This window comes from Chrysochloris asiatica, unplaced genomic scaffold (assembly GCF_000296735.1).
Source record: "Chrysochloris asiatica unplaced genomic scaffold, ChrAsi1.0 scaffold00157, whole genome shotgun sequence".
Lineage (NCBI taxonomy): Eukaryota > Metazoa > Chordata > Mammalia > Afrosoricida > Chrysochloridae > Chrysochloris > Chrysochloris asiatica.
Window position 1 is genome coordinate 6,209,130 of NW_006408675.1, and position 23,350 is coordinate 6,232,479.

At 40.5% G+C, this 23,350-nt stretch overlaps 2 protein-coding genes across 2 annotated transcripts in view; one reads left to right on the forward strand and one right to left on the reverse strand.

Moving 5' to 3' along the window:
* MAST4 (microtubule associated serine/threonine kinase family member 4) overlaps positions 1-23,350 on the reverse strand; it is an 880,190-nt gene that overhangs the window by 814,561 nt on the left and 42,279 nt on the right. The window lies entirely within an intron of this gene.
* LOC102825909 overlaps positions 7,983-23,350 on the forward strand; it is a 56,747-nt gene continuing 41,379 nt past the window's right edge. The window contains exon 1 of the mRNA XM_006870988.1: positions 7,983-8,204. Within this exon, the coding sequence (XP_006871050.1) occupies positions 7,983-8,204 (222 nt within the window). The remainder of the gene's footprint in view (positions 8,205-23,350) is intronic.

Genomic DNA, 23,350 nt, shown 5'->3' on the forward strand with positions numbered 1-23,350 from the left:
TCCGAAGGACAGATTTGATACATTAAACACTAAAGACTGAAGACCAGAAGAGTTGTGGGATGACATCAAGAACATCATACGTGAAAAGAGCAAAAAGTCATTAAGACAAGAAAGAAGGAAAAGGTCATAATGGATGTCAGAAGAGACTCTGAAACTTGCTCTCCATCTTAGAGATACTAAAGCAAATGGAAGAAATGAGGAGGTCCAAGAGCTGAACAGAAAATTTCAAAGATCAGCTCAAGAAGATAAACCCAAATATTATAATAAAATGTGCAAAGATCTGGAATTAGGAAACCAAAAAAGAAGAACACACTAAGCATTTCTCAAATTGGGTGAACTGAAGAAAAAATTCAAGCCTCGACTTTCATTAATGAAAGATTCAATAATGGACTCAAGTATGGCAACAGTGGTGAGGTTGGCCCAGGATTGGACATTGTTTCGTTCTGCTGTGCATAAGGTCACTATGAGTCGGTGCCAACGTGATGGCACCTAACAACAACAACAACATCAGGGAATTCAGTGATCTGCCTCTAAAGTTCATAGATAGATAAGATCTCAGGTTAAGAACCTCCATCTAATAAACCTTTTCACATAAACTGCTAGAAAGTTAAACTTTCAGTTTAATATGAGCAACAAACACATAATTCATTGGTATACATTTTGCAATAGTTGCATACTTAATTTCATTTTGTACCTCTGAACTAATGTCTATCCCCAATTTTAATTCTGTTTCACTGAAGTTCACATACCAGGAGGATTTTTTTTTTTCCCCTTTTTTTTGGGTCCTAGAATAAAGGTAGGATGAATTATATAAACAATAAAGCAAGACTGCTAATTCCAGAGCCTAAGGTAATAGTCATTAGTGTCATTGAGAAAATTGTGTCTGGTTCTCTCCTTTTCCAGACACATAACAGAACTGTAGGTCACGTGACAAGTTCAAGCACTTTCTTGTAAACAGAAGTGACCCGTGTCATTTCTAGGCCAGTGTACTTGACTGCTGATAGAAGCCACTCACCTCCAGCCCTGAAACTCTTTTCCACTATACTGTTACCAGCATGGTTGGAAATGGTGACTTCTCAGAGGCCTTGAGTTTCCAAGTGACCAAAATGCCCTGTGACCAGTGATGGACAGTTAGTATGATGCTGTTTTAAGCTAGAAACACTTGGTGGTGTTTGTATTTGTAGCATAATGCAAGTAAGCAATTTGATGTGCACCAAGTATAGACCAATTTAACTCTTGAACCTAGACCTAAAACTATTCAATGAAAACACTACAATGCCTGCAGTTATAGGTGGAATTACGCCAAGGATTTTCAGTACTTCAGGCTATATCTGGAGAATAGATAGGACAAAACCATCAGGGTTCTGCTGCCAGGAAGCACTGAAGAGCCCTATGGAAAGAAAGGGAAGCAAAGAGACTTACACTGGGTTTTAGAACCATAGGCCAGGTTGGGCTGGATGCGACAACCTTGGCAGAACAGGGTATCATCACTCAGGTCATTCCCTGGCCCAACAGACACACACACCCAACTCCTACGGTAAGGAACCTGCAACAAAGGTTAAACAACATCCACCAACCACTGCTGACATGACCACGCTGAATATGCTTCAATACTTACTGAGAGCTCATTATGGTTATTTTGCCTTGTTGCATTCTTAAAAGTGTTTAAAATAGCTCACACAGTAGCGAAAGAAATAAAAGTGTGTGTGTGTGGGGGGGGGGGGATAGAGTTTTTTTTCTTAATTTTGGAAGATGAGGCCAAGACTAAAGTTAATAAGCAAAAAACATAGATTGAGGTTCTATACACTAGCTACAGATGGGTATTTTGATAGGCAGCATGAAGAAGGAAACAGGATCAATTATAAGAAAAACAAACCAGCTACCCTGGAGAAGCACAACGCCTCTCAGTTCTGAGACCAGGAGAAGTTTCTCCCCTGAGTGACTGTGTAATACGATCCTTAAAAAGTAAAGGTTTCCCGGGGATTTTTCCTGAAGGGTATCTCTGTGTAAGTTGACAAAATCAAACCCAAAGAAGAAGCAACTCTAAAAGGTCTAAAGCAAGGTTTTCAGGAACTCAGCCATCTTCGGTGTAGACCTAGGGCAGCAAGGAGCCTTAGAACCTCTCCAAAAATTAGCTGATATGCATATTTTAAACACATGAAAGTCAGGCAACAAAGTTGGGGAGAAAAGAAAAAAACAGCTAATCACACAATAAATATTTCAAGAAAGTGCTTGAAATTGATGATAGTGTATCTTAAATTTTTGATTACCTAAATTTTAACAGTCTCATATAGCAGATTCTCTCTATAGGGTGCTAAGGAAAACTCTGGAAACATCTAACAGAACAATATACAAACAGGTATATAAAAAACTGAATGGGAAGATCTGCAAAATAAGGTATACTGATAAAATTACATAGATATAATCTTTTTAAAAAATTGAATTGACTGCCTATCCTTCAGATAATTTCCTGTAAACATTATGCTCTGAATCTCATGTCAATAACTAAGGGACCAGGAATTACCTGCTGTATTTGTCATGGAGTACCTAGTGGAGAATAGACTCCTCAGGTACACGTTAAATACAAATCAAAACATTATATGCCAACTAAGCTAGGAGCTCTGGTAGCGTAGTGGTTACGAATCGGGCTGCGAACCTTAAGGTCAGCGGTTCGAAACTACCAGCTGCTCCGCGGGAGAAAGATGAGGCTTTCTACTCCCGTAAGGATTTACACCCTCGGAAACCCTGTACAGGGTCGCTATGGGTCGGAACCGACTCGACGGCACTTAACAACAACAACAAGCTGGGGGTAGTAGCACTGAAGCGCCTTTCTTAACAGAAGGTAGTCTCAACTTGTAAAGAAATCAATTGAGGAAATAACTTCAGGCATGGCCAGATTTCTAAATCAAGCATAAAAGGGTAACCAAGGTCTCAGAATCAAGCTTCTCAAACTGAGGTACTAGGATCCCTAAAGCCCATAGTACATGCTATATAGGAGGGTAAGTCTAAAAGTATTACTACTAGGGCTCCAGTTCATACATGAATGGATTTTTTTCCAAACAAAAAACCTTTAACATGTCTCTGAGAACAGTGGATGACTACAGACAAGTTTTCTGAGTAACAGGCTTGTCTTAGAATCAGAATATCTTAAAAAAAAAAAAAAAAAAAGGCCCAACCAAAACCATGGCTTCTGAGGGGATATGCAGTTATAGTCTCTGTTTGGGGCAAGTTCAAAAAGGATAATCATGATATTTTCTTGTAGGACACAAAACAATCATGGGAGCTTATAAGGAAAAAGTTGTAAGAAAATGTAAAACTACACTGGTTAGAAAAAGGCCAGGAAATTCATGTCAAAGAATGTTTTTTCAATCAAGAAAGTATACCTGCTCATTCTACAAGAGAAGCAAGGGCTGCCCTGTGAGAATTTCCTTGGGAAACCTTACTCCATCCAACTTACATGTCCTACAAACGTCTCTTAGTTCCTCAAAGTCAACGAACATTGAAAATCAACACCTTGAGTCCCTCAAGGATGCCAAAGCTGCCATTTTGACTTGCTGTAAATTAAAGTGAAGAATTCTTTGGAGAATGGTTAGACAGGTAAAAACAACACCTTCAGAAGTGTATAAACCAATGATGCATCCCTCCCTCTGCCAAGACTGCACTGACCACTAAAATCCAGGTTGCTGAGAGATTGAGGGAGAAAGCAAAGTGAAAGCAAAGTAGCCCACACCTGGGTTCCCTGGTCTCATGTGATATCTGCCCTGCTGACTTGCTGGGTGAGAAGTGTAAATCAAGGACAAATGACTCTTAAGCTGAGTCCCTGCGGTTGTTCTTCTTAGCCTTTAAATGTACATCAGCATTTGTGCTCTCTTTCAAGTTCACAGTGCACCAGGAGAGACAACCTTTTTAATACCTCTTAATTTCTATTGAAGGAGCTCTCGTAGCATAGTGGTTATGAGTCAGGCTAACTTCAGGGTCAGCAGTTCGAAACTACCAGCTGCTCCATTGGAGAAAAATAAGGCTTTCTGCTCCCATAAAGATTTACAGCCTCGGAAATCTTATACAGGGTCGCTATGTGTCGGCACTGACTCCTCAGTACATAACCCTCACAGCCACCAATTCTTATTGAAATTATTTTTAAAGAGCATTTGAATAAAATATATTTACTAGCTAGGATAAGTCAGAGTCAAAACAGGCTCAAGGCATCATAAATTTTTCATCCTCCAGTATATAAAAACTCAGAACTAAAATAGAGCATTTATAAACATTTTGAGATATGTAAAATATTTACATATGGCAAATTAACCCTTTGGCACACACATATAGACATAGCAACTTCATTAGAAATAAACATGTCCAAAACCTAAGTTTAATGACATCTGTGAAAAGTGAAACCCAGAGTAAATGGTTAGAATGGTTACACCCTAGCCCATCTGACAGGCCTCTCTCCTTGGTGATAAAAGTGAAGGATGTGTTAAACTGTGTCTCATTAAGGATATTCTACAATAGTCAGATTAATTTAGAGAAATGAATAGATACTGTACTCTGTCGTCTGCAAATCCAAAACACAAAATCATGTATTAAAAACACCCTGGAATTCAAAAAAAAAAAAAAAAAGTGTACAAACCTAGATGGAGGAAATGTTCAGAAACAATCACTTCACATTTTGATATTGTTATTTAATAAAGGTACCTATGATTTTTGAACAAATCATATTTACATATATAGACTTACAGTCATATATGAAAACCACAGGTAAGTATGAAACACCACTTTTACAACAACAGTCATTAAAATATTTATGTGCATACATATATATTTACACATATATGCTGAAAGACTGACTATGCAAAGACTTCTGACTGTACGGATCATGACAAGCCACAGATAATGTTGAGAAAAACAGGTATTCCAGAACACTTAATTGTGCTCATGAGGAATTTGTATACAGACCAAGATGCAGTCACTTAAACAGAACAAGGGGACACTAAGTGCATTGAAACCAGAAAAGGTATGTATCAGGGTTGAATACTTTCACCATATAGTGAGCAAATAATCTGAGAAATTGGGTTATATGAAGAATTTGGCATTAGATTTGGAGGAAGATTCACTAACAACCTACAATATGTAAATGATACAACCTTGCTGCACAAGACCTGTTTAAGGTGTTAAAAAGCAAATATGTCAGTTTGAGGACTACTGAGTGTCTGACCTTACCCATGGTATTCTTAATCACCTCATATACATGTGAAAGTCAGATAACAAATAGGAAAACCAAGAAAGAATCATGCATTTGAATTACGGTTGTTGTTGTTATGTGCCATGGAGTTGGTTCCAACTCAGAGCAACCCTGTACAGGGTTTCCGAGGCTATAAATCTTTACGGGAGCAGAAAGCCTCATCTTTCTACCGCGAAACAGCCAGTAGTTTCGAACTGCTGACCTTGCGGTTCCCAGTCCAATTCGTAACAACTACGCTACCAGAGTTACGGTGTTGGAGAATAATATTAAAAGTACTATGAACTGCTTGCTAGAGGAACAAAGAAATTTGCGTTGCAAGACGTACACTCCGAATACTCCTTACAAGCCAGAATGACTAGATTTGTCTCTCATACATCAGATACATAATCAGAAGGGACCAGTTCCGGGAGAAAGACATCACAGTTGGAAAAGTAGAGGGTCAGGAAAAAAGCTTATACATGATTGTGAGGTTATGGGCAGGTTTCATTCTGTTGTGCATAGGGTCCCTACAAGTTGAAACCAACTCTACGGCACCTATCAACAATAACATAAAATATAAAATTTATATGGATCTTAAAATATAAATATACAAGTGTACAGAGTAAATTCTACTGCTTTGGGGTATGTTTCCAAACCTCCAGGGATTAGCATATACCATCACTAAAATTCAGGACCGCTGAATAATCAAGGAAAATTAGTATAACCTAATGGTATACATCCCAAATCATCTGTCAGTTTGTCGTACTGTGGTGGCTTGCAAGTTGCTGTGATCCTGAAAGCTATGCCACTGGCATTTTAAATACCAGCAGGGTCACCCATGATGAACAGGTTTCAGATGAACTTCCAGACAAAGACAGATTAGAAGGAGTGATGAACTACTTCTGAATATTTAGTAACTGAAAACCTTATGAATATCACAAAAACACTGTCAGATATAGTTCCAGAAAATGAGCCCCTCAGGTTGGAAGGCACTGAAAATGCAACTGGGGAAGAGCTGCCTCCTCAAAGTAGAGTTGACCGTGATGACATGGATGGAGTAAAGCCCGTGGGAGAAAAGCCAAGGGACCTTCATTTGCTGATGGGGCACAACACAAAATGAAGAGAAACAGCTGTAAACATCCACTGAAAATCAGAACATGGAATGCACAAAGTATGAATCTGGGAAAACTGGAAGTTGCCAAAAATGAAATGGAATGCATAAACATCAATATCCTAGGCATTAGTGAGCTGAAATGGACTGGTATTGGCCATTTTCAATCTGATGACCACATGGGAATGACAAATTGAGGAGAAATGGTATTGCATTCATTGTCAAAAAGAACATATACAGATCTGTCATGAGGTACAACGGTGTCTGTGATAGGATAATATCCATGTGCCTACAGGGAAGCCCAGATAATACCACTATTATTCAAATTTATACACCAACCACTAAAGCCAGTGAGGATGAAATAGAAGAATTCTAACAACTTCTTCAATCTGAAATTGATCAAACATGCAATCAAGATGCATTGATCATTACTGGCTATTGGAATGCAAAGGTTGGGAGCAAAGAGGAAAGATCAGTAGTTGGAAAATATGGCCTTGGTGATAGAAATGATGCTGGAGATCACATGATAGAATTCTGAAAAATCAATGATTTGTTCATTCGAAATACCTTCTTTAGACAGCATAAGAGATGAATATACACATGTAACTCACCAGATGGAATACCTAGAAATCAAATTGACTACATCTGCAGAAAGAGACGTTGGAAAAACTCCATATCATCAGTGAAAACAAGGCCAGGGGCAGACTGTGGAACAGACCAGCAATTACTCATATGCAAATTCAAACTGAAGCTGAAAAAAATGAATACAAGTCCATGAGAGCCAAAACAGGACCTTGAATATATTCCACCTGAATTTACAGATTATCTTAAGAACAGATTTGATACATTAAACACTAAAAGACAGAAGAGTTGTGGGACGACATTAAGAACACCATACATGAAGAAAGCAAAAAGTCATTAAGAAGACAAGAAAGAAGGAAAAGGTCAAAATGAAACTTGCTCTCTAGTATAGAGATGCTAAAGCAAATGGAAGAAATGAGAAGGTCCAAGAGCTGAACAGAAAATTTCAAAGATCAGCTCGAGAAGATAAACCCAAATGTTACAACAAAATGTGCAAAGATCTGGAATCAGAAAACCAAAAAGGAAGAACACGCTCAGCATTTCTCAAGATGGGGAAACTGAAAAAAAAAAAATTCAAGCCTCGACTTTCGTTATTGAATGATTATCTGGGCAAATTACAGAATAATGCAGAAAGCAACAAAAGAAGATGGAAGGCATACACAGAGTCACTGTACCAAAAGGAAATGGTTAATGTTCAACATTTCAAGAGGTAGCATATGATCAAGGGCCAATGATACGGATGGAGGAAGTTCAAGGTGCATTGAAGGAATTGGCAAAGAACAAGGCACCAGGAATTGATGGAATAAAAATTGAAATCTTTCAAGAAAGTAAGGCTGGCCTTTTTACAAAGATGGTGCCAAAGGCGAAGAAGGAAGCCCCTGCCCCTCCCAAAGCTGAAGCCAAAGCAAAGGCATTGAAGGCCAAGAAGGCAGTGCTGAAAGGCGTCCACAGCCACAAAAAGAAAGAAAATCCACACGACAACCACATTCCGGTGGCCCAAGACTCTGAGGCTCCAGAGGCAGCCCAAATATCCTCGGAAGAGCTCCCCCAGGAGAAACAAACTTGACCACTATGCCATCATCAAGTTCCCTGACTACTGAGTCAGTCATGAAGAAGACTGAAGATGATAACACCCTTGTGTTCATTGTGGATGTCAAGGCCAACAAGCACCAGATGAAACAGGCTGTGAAGAAACTCTATGACATTGACGTAGCCAAGGTCAACACTTTAATCAGGCCCGATGGAGAAAAGAAGGCATCCGTTCAACTGGCTCCTGACTATGATGCTTTGGATGTTGCCAACAAAATTGGGTTGGGATCATCTAAACAGAGTCCAGCTGGCTAATTCTAAATATAAATTTTTTCAATACAAAAAAAAAAAAAAAAGAAAGAAAGTAAGGCAGCACAGAAGGCACTCACTAATCTCTTGACAAGAAATTTGGAAGACAACTATCTGGCCAACTGATTGGAAGAGATCCATATTTGTGCCCATTCCAAAGAGAGGTGACCCAACGGAATAAGGAAATCATTGGACAGTGTCTTTGATGTCCCATGCGAGTAAAGTTTTACTAATACAGAAACAGCTGCAATCATAAACTGCAAGAGAACTTCCAGAGGTTCAAGCTAGTTTCAGAAGAGGCTGTGGAATGAGGGATATCATTGCTGATGTCCGATGGATCTTGGCTGAAAGCAGAGAATATCAGATAGATGTTTACCTGTGCTTTATTGACTAAGCAAAGGCTTTTGATTGTGTGGATCATGACAAGCTATGGACAACATTGCGAAGTATGAGTATTCCAGAACACTTAATTGTACTCATGAGGAATCTGTACCTAGACCAAGAAGTAGTTGTTCAAACAGAACATGGGAACACTGAATGGTTTTACCTTAAGAAAGGTGTGCGACAGGGTTGTATTCTGTCACCATACTTATTCAACCTGTATACTGAGAAAATAATATGAGAAATTAGGTTATATGAAGAAAAATGTGCCATCGGGATTGGAGGAAGACTTATTAACAACCTGCAATATGCAGATGATACAACCTTGCTTGCTGAAAGCAGAGAGGACTTCAAATATTTACTGATGAAGATCAAAGAGCACAGCCTTCAGTATGGATTACATCTCAATGTAAAGGAAACAAAAATCCTCACCACTGGATCAGTAAACAACATTCTTATCAATGGAGAAAAGACTGAAGTTGTCAAGGACTTCATTTTTCTTGGAGCAACTATCAACACTCATGGAAGCAGCAGTCAAGAAATCAAACGACGTGTTGCATTAGGCAAATAAGCTGTACAAGACCTTTTTTAAAGCACTGAAGAGCAAAGATGTCAGATTGAAGACTAAGGTGTGCCTGACCCAAACCATGGTATTTTTAATAACCTCATATGCATGCAAAAGTTGGACAGTAAATAAGGAAGACCGTAGAAGAATTAATGCATTTGAGTTATAGTGTTGGAGGAGAATATTGAAAGTGCCATGGGCTGCCAAAAGAACCAATAGATCTGTTTTGGAAGAAGTACAGCCAGAGTGCTCCTTGGAGGCCAAGAGAGCCAAACTTTGTCTCTCATACTTCAGACATATTGTCAGGAGGGACCAATCACTGGAGAAGGATATCCTGTTTGGTAAGGTGGAGTGTCAGAGAAAAAGAGGAAGACCCCCAACGAGATGGAATGGCCAAGTGGCAGCATCGATGGACTCAAGTGTGGCTTCACTAGTGAGGCTGGCCCAGGATTGGGCAGTGTTTTGTTCTGCTGTGGGTAAGGTCGCTATGGATTGGTACCGACTCGATGGCACGTAACAACAACATTGGTAAACATGAGAGAAAGATGAAGCTTTTTGCTCCCAAAAGATTTATAGCCTTGTAAACACTATACAGGGTTACTATGTGTCAGAACCAACTCGATGGCACTTAACACCACATTGGTAAACAAATAAAAATTTGAAAATTTAAACTCAATTGTACTAAAAGATTTTACTTACTTACTTACTTATTTATTTAGTATATATACCAAAAGATTTATAGTAGAAGTTTGATTTTTTTCTTTTTGTTTACTAAATAGGAAGCCTTGTAGAACAACTGAGTTTGATTTTTTTCTTTTGCTGTATTTACCAATGTGGTGTTGTTGTTCTACATACATACATAAAATGAGCACTGATATTGCTACAGGATAAAGCACTGGACTGCTAACTCCAAGGTCAGTATTCATACCCACCAGTCACTCCATAGGAGAAAGATGAGGCTTCCTTCTTCCATAAAGATTTACAGCCTTGTGCAGCGTTGCTATGAGTCAGAACTGACTCAACAGCACCTAACAACACACACGCACACACACACACACACACACACACACACACACACACACACCACAAGGGGGCTTCAGAAAGTTAATGGATTCCATGAATTTTTTGATGTTCCTCATTTGTGTGTGTGTGTACTCTGTACTCTGTGGCGCTGTGGGTTAATGAGCCAGACTACAAATCTGTTTGAACTGCAAGGTCAGCAGTTCAAACTCACCAATTGCTCCTAGGAAACCCTATACAGGGTCACTATGGGTCAGAACCCACTCAACAGCACTTCACAACAACAACTTTTAAAATAATACTACATTTTACACTTAAAATCATCAACAACACCTAAACAGTATAAGAAACATGACCACAGATCAAGAGCAGGAAAAATTTTCAGCCTGGAAAATATTATGTATTAAGTATTACCAAATATGTAACCCAGTCATTAAACATGCACACAGTCTTCAACAAAATAAGTTAAGTAATAGAACTTTTTAACGAACCACCTGGAAAAACCATTTGGAAAATAGTTCCCTAGACTGTGAACAATGCCCACAAGGGTGTTAGGTATAAAACTGATAAAAATGTAGGGGAGTGTAATGGATAAGAACTTACATTTAATAAACAATCCCAGTCACCAGGTGAGACAGGCATTAGCAGTCCTATTTGATAGTTGGAGATTTTATCTCAGGTTTGCTTGCTCCAAAGACTCTACTCAATCACTATATTGTTCCCCGCCCCAATAAGGTTTCCGTAATTTAAACAAATAATATTAATGGCAACAATAGAGCTGTTTTTATTTAAAAAAAAAAAAAAACACTCCCAAGGTCTACTGAGAGTGTGGATGCCTGGTGTGGCACAGTAGGATCAGCACTGGACTTCAAACCACAAGGTCAGAAATTCAAACCCACTAGCTGCTCTTGGAAACCCTATTCAGCATCTCTATGAGTCGAAACCAACTTAACGGTGCTTAACAATAACATACCGGAAGTGCAGTGGGGCTATACGATAAACACTGCATGTACAGGGGAAGGCAGAATCCCCACTGTTCTCATATTGTCTAGACGGGTCTGGTGAAAAGATATGGGGATAAGATTCTCATGATTCAATAGTGAGTAATTATTATTATGACTAATTGCGACTGTCACAACTGTAAAGGTAGAAGTTCTGTAACAAAAAGTGAGAAGTAGTTAATCTTACAGTCCAGGAACAGACGACCCTAGGACATCAAGGGAGAAGAGCACAAGCAGAATGGGGGACCCTAACCAGAGAAGCAGCGACACCTGAGATGGAGGCAGAGATGAGGACATGGAGAGATCGAGCAGCTGAAGACTCTAGATTCATGGAAAGAGAAAGGCTGTGTGCTTGCGGCCAGGAGCCAGGCTTGCAGAATGTGCCCTTTAGTTGTTTAAATGATTATACAGTCCTGAGTGTTTCTGTGAACATTAAAAAAAAAAAAAATCAGAGGAAACAGAAGCAAATACTGTTGAATGAGGATGAGGACGCATGGAGGAGATTTTAATCACTGCAATAAAACGATGGGTGTAAAACCGATGTCCTCCCATGTAAACTATCACTCAATTCACAATAAAAACTTTAAATATATATATAAAAAAAGATAAGCACTGTGAACCACAAATTTGGTGGTTCAAGCCCACTAGTTACGCCTTAAGAAAGAGATGAGACTTTCTGCTCCAATTAAGATTTATAGCCTCAATAATCCTATACAGGATGACTATGAGTTGCACCAAGACAAATGTCTCTACTGTCCCAGCAGACCTCTACTTTGTAAAACAATATATGGAAATCACTAAGGAAATAATTCCATGTGACTTTCACCAGCCTTCTTGAGAAAGTGACCAAAAATAGAGCTATCAAAAGCAGCACAGCTGTGCCTCAAACCTGTTTTTGCCTTAATATGAATCTGAGAAGCTCAAGTTCACAACTTGAAAATAAGGCACCTGACACATTTCAGATGGTAAAGTAATAGAACGCTAATGGAGAGAGAACAGGGTAGTAAATGTCCCCAGGCTAGAGGTGACAATGGACCTGCTGTCACTGCTGACTCCATGTGGGTTCTACATGAGGAGGGCAGATTAAAATGAAAAATCCAACTCTAATACACAGCATGCAAGACTTCACAGAAGGAATAGAACTGCTACAGAAATCACACCCACCCAAGATGCTGATTCCAAAGACCGGGAGCAGGGTAGGAGCACTGCAGAGGATGTTTAGTTTTTAAATGCTCTCCAGGTGTGCACCACTGGTTTTAAATGGCTTGTCCACTAGGAGATTGAAGACCACCATGTTGTTCCCAAGGTCAGGACAAAGTGTTGAGTGGTCTCTAACCAAATGTAACTTGCCTCCTACCTCTATTCACTCCTTTGTGGTATACCACTTGCCTGGTCTGCCCCAACTCCTAGGGTTGTGGTAACAGAAAAATGTTAAGTTTTTAAAATATGCAATTCTTCATATAAAACAGCCAGAAGTTTTATGTTTTATCCTTTAAATAGAAATGGTAATTATTGCCTTAGGAAAAGTGATTCTACGGAGCTTCTAAATCCCACATTTTGCAAGATGATTACCGAACTATTAAAAGATAAATGGCTAATAGACCACAAAGAATATTAATATGAATTATTGGTTAGCAAATAGAAAGCAAAAAAATCAAAGTGCTTCTCTTAAAAGACATTTATACTGAAATAATATACATTAAATACTTAAAATCACCAACACTTTTTAAAACTATTACTCATTGTTGATTGTTGGTGTTGTTTAAGTTTTACTTAAAAGTTCTCGGATAGATTGAGAAAACTCTTGTAGACAATCAGTTTAGCTGTACATATCAGAGCCACAAAAATGCTGAGGGCAATCACAAATATATATATATGTCTGTTAGTATAATTCCAGCAAAACCAATGCGAGATGGTCCATAGACATGGGTCTCTGATGATTGGGATAATACAGAAATAGGTTTTAGTGTTCCTAGGGGAACACAGATGAGTATACTATCTTCAGACAACCTTCTATACCTCACACCCACACATTAGGCAAGGTTTATTTGGTTACATGAGCTGAAACCTGATCACTCTTCTGGGGTATTTAGTAAAAGAAAACAGAGGAACAGCCCTAAATCCAAAATCTAAACAGGGCAAGTGAGCACCAGAAAGAGACTGAACCCAAAACTGGCACACTATCAAGAACCAGCCCTAAGTTTCTCTTGCACACTCCGGAGCCATAGGGCTCTGTCTTTTTCTCACTCCTGCTTTCTTCTCCTGTCACTGCTGACGGTAACCTCTCTGCTCATTCTCCTGATTGTGACCAGCCCCTCTAGGTTGTTCTTATGTGCTGTGGAGTCGGTTCCAACTCATAGCGACCCTGTACAGGGATTCCGAGGCTGTAAATTTTTACGGGAGTGGAAAGCCTCATCTTTCTCCCACGGAACAGCTGGTAGTTTCAAACTGCTGACCGTGAGATTAGCAGCCCGAATCATAACCTCTATGCTACCAGAACTCCTTAGCCCCTCTAGGGCTGCCCTCCAAATGATAGCCTTAATCCTCTTATCTCATGACCTTTCAACTCAGCACCCACACCACTCTCTGCATCACAATTCCAAAGTCTCTGAAGAGCCCATCTGACTGGTCTGTCTGGGATTAGTTGCACATCCATGGTCCAATCAAGGGGGGTGGGGGGTTGGGGGGGGTGTCACAAATGAGAAGGCAAGGTTTCCTAGGACAGGAGTATGGGCCAGGAGGAAATAAGAGGCATCTATGGTAGGAGCTCTGGTAGCGTAGTGGTTACAAATCGGGCTGCAAGCCTTAAGGTCAGAGGTTCGAAACTACCAGCCGCTCCACGGGAGAAAGATGAGGCTTTCTACTCCCGTAAAGATTTACACCCTCGGAAACTCTGTACAGGGTCACTATGGGTCGGAACCGACTCGAAGGCACTTAACAACAACATGCTAGGAGGTTGGCCCAGGATTGGGCAGTGTTTCATTCTGCTGTGCATAAGGTCGCTATGGGTCGGTACCGACTCGATGGCACTTAACAATAACAACAGTGCTATTAGTCCTGGTGTGGCTTTGTGAGTTAATATGCTGTACTGGAAAGGCATTTGAACGGCAAGGGCAGTGGTTCAAGCTCACCAGCCACTCCTCAGAAACCCTATACAGGGTCACTATAGGTCAGAATCAACTCAACAGCACTTCACAACAACAAAATGCTACAGTCTTCTAAAAGGCTTCTGATAGATATTGACCTAGGATTCTGCTTTTGGGGATTTTCCAGGATAATAATTTAAAAAGAAAACTCTATACAGAATTCTAGAGTTAAACATGTGATGGGAAGGTTCGGTATATCACCGTAGTAAAAATCAGAATCAAATGATTTTTACATAGCACCTCACAAAGTAGTAGAGAACACTCTGTGAGAACCCAGGCTTCCGTCATTTATGCAATGTGTGTCTTATCACATATTGAAATAAGGGATTCATAATTAAATATACACACTTATATAAAACATGGAAACTCTCAATTCCTGGATGTTTTTCATCTGAGACTCCGTCACAAACAAATCTGTCTTAGAAGAAGTACACAGCCAGAATGCTTCTTGTGAGGTTGGCGAGCCTTTGGACTTGTGATCAGGAGAATCCAGTCCCTGTTTTGTAGAAGGTCAGTGAAGAAGTGGAAGATCCTCAGAGAGATGTACCGACACAGTGACTACCCCAATGGACTCAAACGTAGCAACAATTGTGAAGACAGTGAAGAAACAGGCAGTGTTTCATTCCACTATACACCGGATCACTATGACTCATAACTGACTCGAGGGCACGTAACAACTAAAACAACAATACACTTAATTACGTACTGTAACGCTTACACCCTGGTATCTGGAAATTACTCACCAAGCTCACCTTTCTGGAACTAAAGGGCCAGAGGTGAAACAAACAAAAGTCAGTTAAGACCATTTGTTGCAACTTCAGATTTTATTCATAAATGAGGTCTTCGGTCCTTACTAATAGTCTATTTATTCTTATTTGACACACACACACTGCTGGCAAGTCCATTCTGACTTACAATAACCCCAAAGAACAGAGTAGAGGTGCCCCCATAGGATTTCCAAGGTTAGAAATCTTTCTGGAAGTAGAATGCCTGATCTTTCTTCTCCAGAGTGGCTGGTGGGTTCAAACAATGAGTGTTTTGGCTAGCATCCCAATGCTTAACTGTGCCACCAGGGTTACTTTATTTGGCCCACAATTCTAATTTGATCACGTGCTTTCCAAGTCTGTGGCAGATAAAAATCATGAAATAAGAATCTGAAGGTACTTAGTCCCAACACACCTTCCCAATTTCTCCTAAATGCCCTAGCACAGTAACTATGTTAGTACACAAGCCCTCAATCAGTATGAAATAGTTCATGATCCTTAGTGACTTTTAAGACAACAGAGATGCAGAGAGCTTGCTCTATAAAACCAATGTTATTGGTGTTTGGCTGTCAGTCTGGGATGTAAACTTTTCACTATTTGAGAAACTGATATACTGGAGTAACCTTTCTCAGAGAGTTCCATATAGAAAAATTCAACTATAACCCATTGCCAGGGAGGAGATTTTTATATACTATGATTCAAAACTCACTGAAATCTGCCAAGTAAATCTTTTAGAGCCTTTAGAAAAAATAACATGTAATTAATACTATATGAATAGTTTTCATTTCAATATATGCTTGAAAGTGCTTATAAATTTGCTTTATTGCCTATATTAAACCTGCGTTACAGCCTTGTTTATGTTGCTAACTTTATAACAAAGTCTCTGTGCATGGTAGAACAGGGATAACCTTCAGTCAAGATACTACTCAGACCAAGTCACAAAAGTACAAAATCCAAGGGACTAATATTATCCACTGCCTCTGCAGGGGGGAGGGGGTCCACTTTCCGTAATCACACATATAAAAACAGGATGCCTAGTTAGGGTGCTAATGCCGGACAACAAAAATGGCCACATTTTGGAAATTACATCAACTCTTTTTAGCCAGTAATCATTTACTATCACTTCATCCTGATGGCCTGAGTTTACAAAAGCGATTCTCAACCTCAGCACACTCGTACCTCACCAATAAGGATCAGACCTAATGAGTTAAAAATGTGTTACACCCACTTCCTCATTTTGACAAAGTGTACCATGCTGCCCTTGTTACTTGTAAGATAATGTTGTTAAGTGCTGTGGAGTCAGGTCCAACTCAGAGAGACCCTGTGTAGGGTTTTAGTGGAGCAAGAGGTGGGTGTGAACCACCAATCTTGATCTTAGCAGTCCAGTGCGTACTCTGCAGGACCATGCCAGGCCTCATGAAAGTTAATAGTTAACTCAAATATTCCAAGTTACAAAATTAAATGACAGTCCTAGCCACATTTGAATATTAATGACTCGTGGCCAATCTTTACAGTTGATTAAAATTATTAAACACTAGCTTTTTAAATAAGTTACTTTCACGTTAGTCCACACATTCTCAGTCATTCTTGCACTGAGCCCCAAGGGGCTGGGGCAAATGCCGAGATACTTCTTTGTGGTCTGATGAGATCTCAAAGTGCTCCATTAAATAATGAGTTTTACTAAAGGAAGAGAATGGGAGGGAGACAGGCAGACGGCAGCTGCAAATGCATAAACTCTAAAACAGACCAAAGCTTGAATTGAAATATGCTTTCACTGAGATCAATGGACATATGTATACACCCAGGTGGAAATGGTTTATAATACTAAATATGAAAGTTTTTAAGTAACTTGCTAAAACTTGAACACAATAAGGCACCTGGGGTTGGGCAGACAAAAGCCTCCAAAGGGTGGGACCAATCTGCAGGTCACTGTGAGAGTCAGAATTCTTCATGTTCAGCTCTGAGCTAGCTAGCTGAGCTGGCAAAGGATGGAAGACCCTTCTGCAAACAGGTTTCTTCACAGTTTCTCGTCTCTTAGTTTGCAGTAATGCCATTGGTGTCAAAACCAGTATATTCACCGGAGCTTCTTCAGGAATGGGGCAGGCAGCAAGAGCATAATTTGATAAACCTCTTCTGCTTCCAGTCAGAAAGAAGGATAGCTCTCCCTTGTCTCCCCTCCGAATGTTAAGTGGTCACTGAGTCAGTCCCATGCATGAGAACAAAATGCAGCCTGATCTTGCACCACCCCCATGATTGGTGGTACACTGGACCACTGTGACCCATAGAGTTTTCACAACTGATTTTCCAAAGTAGGTCACCAGATCTTTTCCCTTAATCCATTCAGCATCAGCAAAATGCAAGTCTCCACAGACAGACAGGTTGAGGTTACACATACGTGCTTTGGCGGGGAATTGAACCCAGTCTCCAGCATGTTGTGTGGTTATTGTTACGTGTCAATGAGTCGTTTCCGACCTATAGTGACCCTGTATAGTGTTTCCGAGGAGCAACTGGTGTATTTGAACTGCCAACCTTGCAGTTCAAACTGACCTTGTGGTCGAGTGCTTACCTTACAGCACCACTCCAGGACAGTGTTTCTGTTAGGTGCCGTCAAGTCAGTTCCGACTCACAGTGACCCTATGGACAGCAGAAGGAAACACTGCCTAGTCCTGACCCAGCCTCACATGCACTGTTAGATGGGAGCCCATTGTTGTAGCCCCTGTGTCAGTCCATCTCATGACAGAAACCAGGTCTCCAGCATGGAAGGTGAAAATTCTACCACGGAGCCACCACTGCCCAACTGCCTCACGACCCCACTAGGCTTAATTATAAAAAAAAAAATAAATCCCAGAACAATCCCTTCAGGTTGCATTCTACTCATTCACTGAACTGTCAAACAGATAAATATGATAAATTGATAACACTGAGGATCTTAGTACAGACTTCTCCCAAATAATGCTTGCATTGTTTGGGTACCTAATATGACCATATTCTAGTATTATCCCTCAATGTGAGAGACAGTTCTAAGAGATTCTTACATATTTATTATCAGCACAACTGGATAACACTGTACAGTCATCATACAACCGTTCCTATTTGGGAAACATTTTCTCATATCCCAATACAAGAAAGAGCTCCGTTTCTTCTCCTGAATGGCTGGAGTGGTTTTGCTTTCAGAAAGAACATTGAATGACATTAACAATTATGTTTCCTTCTTAGCCAAGGTTGCACAAAATTCAGAGTCAAGTATCGGCCCTCTCCCAGCAACTACACAGGACCTGTTTTCAAACATTCTTATCTGAGTATACCAGCCTTAATGGCTTTTAAATTCTCTTGTCTACATTTAATTTGGAGTCCTGGTGTGGCGTTGTGGGTTAATGTGACAGACTGCAAAGCCGTTTGAACTGCCAGATTGGTGGTCCAAGCTCACCAGCAGCTCCTCAGAAACCCTAAACAGGGTCGCTATGGGTCGGAACTGACTCGATGGCACTTCACAACAACAAACCGTTAATTTACCCTTTGCTCCATTTTCCTGATCTATACTAAAAGTACCATGGAATGTCAAAAGAATAAACCAATCTATGTTGTAAAAAGTATAGCTAGAATGGCTCCTTAGAAGCCAGGATGGCCAGACTTGGTCTCTCATACTTTGGACATATTATTGGGAGGGACCAAGCACGCTGTACTTCTCCAGGGACTGGTTCCTCCTGATAACATGCCCAAAATACAAGTGATGATCTCTTGCCATTCTGGTTTCTATGGAACACTCTGGCTATACTTCTTCCAAGACAGATTTGTTTGTTCTTCTGAAAGTCCATGGTACTTTCAATATTCTTCTCCAACACCATAATGCAAATACATTGATTCTTCTGATTCTTCTACAGTCTTCCTTATTCACTGTCCAACTTTCACATGCTTATGAGATGATGAAAAATACCATGGCTTGGGTCTGATACACCTTAGTCTTCAAACTGACATCTTGGCTTTTTAGCACTTGAAAAAGTTGCAGTAGATCTGCCTAATGCAGTAAGCACATCTTTTGATTTCTTGACTGCTGCTTTCATGAGTGTTGATTGTGGATCCGAGCAAAACAAAGTCTTTGATAACTTCAATCTTTTCTCAATTTTCAAGATGTTAGTTATTGGTCCAGTGGTGGGGATTTTTGTTTTCTTTACACTGAGGTGCAATTTATACTGAAGGTTTTAGTCTTCTCTGTACCTAGTAAAACTATAATGATTATAATAATGATAAACGGTTAGGAAAGTCGTAAGATGGCAGTGATTAAATAGGTCACAACTGCCCAAACTGAATATAGCATTTAATTATTGGCAGTCATTGATCAATAGTCTCTCTTTTATGCACACTTTATTCACACTGTTCTAACCGAGTTCATCAAAGATTTGCCAGTAAAGTCTCAATTCCCAGTCTCCTCTTCCTTCCAACACTGACATGGATAACTGAACGTATCTACTTAAAAGGTCACCTTTACTTGACACCCAGGACTCCACTGCTCTTCCTCTTAAATGTCATCTCTTTGACCATTGATTCTAGTCTCCTTTGCTAGCTGCTACTCATCTCCCTGATCTGAAAACCCCTGGGCACCCCAGGATTCAGTCATCTTCTCAATATGCTAACTCTCTTGATCTCATCAGTCTTACATGTAACGATGAGCCCCCAAATTTACTGCTCTATTTAGACATCATTCTTGACCTCCAGATTTGTTTAACCAACTATTTTCTTTATATCTCCATTAAGATGTCTAATAAAAGTCTCAATCCTAATCCAATGAAAGGATTTAACATCTTCTGTACCATGCTGAGGAGTCCTGGTGTGGCCCTGTGGGTTAATTCGCCAGACTGCAAAGCTGGTTTGAACCACAAGGTCAGCAGTTCAAGCTCACCAGCTGCTCTTTGGAAACCCTATACAGGTTTACTATGGCTCGGAACTGACTCAACGGCATTTAACAACATCAAACCATGTTGAGGACTTCTGATACTGTGCTGTTGATCAGCACTGGACTGCGAACCACAAGGTCATGAGTTCAAACCCATCAGTTGCTCTTTGGAAACTCTATACAGGGTCTCTATGAGTCCGAACCGACTTCACAGCACTTAACAACAATAACAGCATACCATGTTGACAATGCCCTGGTAGCCTAGTGGATTACAAGCTGGGCCGCTAACCGTAAGGCCAGTAATCATTCTGCAGGAGAATGTTGAGGCTTTCTGCTTCTGTAAAGATTTACAGCCTTGGAAACCCTATAGAGGGTCGCTATGAGTCAGAACCAACTCGATGGCACCTAACAACAAAACAACTTAACATGCTGTGAAGAAACCCTAGGAGTCCAGTGGATTACGAGCTGGACTCCTAACTGCATGGTCAATAATTCAAATCTACCAGTTTCTCCTTGGTAGAAAGAGGAGGCTTTCTGCTCCCATAACAATTTATAGACTCAGAAACCCTATATAGAGTTGCTGTAAGTCGGAACTGACTCGGTGGCACTCAACCACCACCACCATGAGCCAAAACCAACTCGCCGGCATGTAACAACAACAATATCATGTTGAGCCCTGGTTTGGTGCTACAGGATAAGCACTGGGCTGCTAACCACAAGGTCAGTTGTTCAAAGCCAGCAGCCACTCTCAGAAACCCAGTAGAGTCAGTAAGCTGTTAGGTCCTACAGAGTCAGCTCTGACTCATGGTGACCATCTGTATTACAGAACAAAACATTGCCTGCCCAGTCCTGCACCATGTTCATCATCTATACCTTGTAACATGACATTTTAAGCACTGACACAAAATCCCCTAATAAGCTAATGCGAAAACCAAAGCTTTTTTGCCTTATTAGAAAGAAGGAACAGCACTTACAGTCTTCCAATCATTACTGTGTTTGAACGGTCATAAATTGGGCAATGCATTTGTGAAACAATCTACAGATGTTCTAGCAGACAATTTACAGAATGCTTTAAGGAGACATGACTGTCCTAAGTTGTTTATTGATGCTGAACTGCACCTGCTACTTATAAGCCCAGTAACAACAGAGCTGAAAGGCACTGCACCTTCTCAAAGCAGCACAGAGAAACCCCAAACACAGGTGGCTATGTAAGGGGTGCAACAACACTAGTGAGGTACACACACTTTAGACCAATCAACCGTCCACGATCAAAAAGCAGCATTTACGCAACGACAAAGTTCAGAAAAGTTAGGAAGGGCTGGAAACAGGAAACGCAGGGAGGAAGTGGGATCAATGTTGTTACTGCGAAAGGATTAAAATTAATGAGACGGAACAAAATGTGTACACATTGTAGAGTGTAAAACTGATGATCTGCTCAGAAAACCTTTACCCAGTTCACAATAAAACAGTTTAAAAATATAAAGAACAGGAATGTTCCAAATACATTCTGTAAACAAAGAAAAAATAGTGTATGGAATCTGTGATTCTTATGAGGTCCCGGGTCTCGTACTCGCCAGATGTCAACCCACATGGCTTTCTGCTTTGAGGGCTCATCTCGTGAGCCACAGGGCATCAAGATTTCTTTTCACAACTTCACTCAAAGAATCTGTACAGAGAATCTTCACCAGCTCTTAGTGTTCAGAACTCTCAGGGACCCGGAGCAACACAAAGTGCAGCCTTACTTCTATATCAGACTATGCTAGGGATAAACTTCAACACAGCCAGATTTGCTGTAATACTTCAGTCTTAGGAAACGGGCATTTACAGTTGCCAGGGCACATACACAAAGCCCGGTAGATGAGATGACCTTGCTTGGCCTTGTGTCTAAGTCTGTGAGCTTTAGTGGATCAAACTGGACTGGAGTTTGTGCCAGCAGCATCTGCTGGGGTAACTTAAAGCATATCAGACCTAAAAGATCGCGAATCTCTGTCTTAACCTAAACAAAACAAGCACATGAAGCTCATCCTTAACCTACTCCTCCTACTATCTTTCCGCTCACTCAACAGTACTCCATTCCCCAAACTGACAGAGCCAAAACTTTGGAGTCATCTTTGACTTCTCTATGTACCCCTGGAAGCTAATCCTGTCCAGTCTGTTCAGAATGCACCCAGAACCTGGTTAAGTCCCACAACCTCCACCTCTACCACCAGCCTGCTCCAAGCACCATCAGCTCTCACCTAATCAATGCAATAACCTCTTACCTGTTTTTCCAGCTGCCCCCACTATTGCTGCTTATCCATTCCAAAGCCAACATCCTGTTAAAAAATAGATCACATCACTCTTCTAAACAACATCCTCCAGTGACTATCCATCTGACTTACCTGGAAGTAAAAAACAAAACAAAAAACCCCTAAGTTCTTGCAAGGACTTACCAGACAATACGATGTGGCCTCGCTACCAGACCCCACTTCTGCCTCTGATCAATCTCCTACATCTCTCTTCTCATTCACTCTGCAGCCAACACCCTGGCCTCACTACCGTTTTTTGAATTTTCCTGGAATGCTCCATTTCAGGGTCTCTGCACTTGCTGTTCCCTCTGTATGAATCATCCTTTCCATATGCACACATGGCTGAATACGTCCTACTGTTCGGATACTTAGATAAGTCACCTTTCTCAGTGAGGTCTTCCCTGCTTACACAGTCAAAAACTGTACCATCTTCCCTGTCATCATCACTAGTATATATCCCCTTCATCTTCTTTTCTACCACGGGAGTACTACCAACGAACACAGGGGTCTGTCAAATCCAGTCCACAGCCTGATTTTGGAAATAAAGTCTTGCTGGAACAAAGCCACAGTGATTCATGAACTTATTGTTTATAGTTCCTTTTACTCTTCAATGGCAGAGGAGAATTTGCATCAGACACCACCTGGACTACAAAGTCTAAAACAGTTACTACCTGTTTTAACTACCTGGCCCTTCACAGAAAACATTTACTGACTCTTATTCTAAGATATTGGAGTCCTGGTGTGGCACTGTGGGCTAATGTGTCAGACTGCAAAGTCGTTTGAACTGCAAGGTTAGTGGTTCAAGCTCACCAACTGCTTCTTGGAAACCCTATACAGGGTCGCTATGGGTCAGAATCGATTCAATGGCACTTAACAACAAAAACATTCTAAAATATTGCCTGTCTCCCCTCTATCACACACAACCCTCAAATGATCAGGGACTTGTACCTGTTCGGTTCACCACTGTATTCCCAGTGTCAATACATATGCCTTGTGCATAGTAAAGGCTCAATAAATGTTTGTTGCATGAAGAAATAAATAAAAA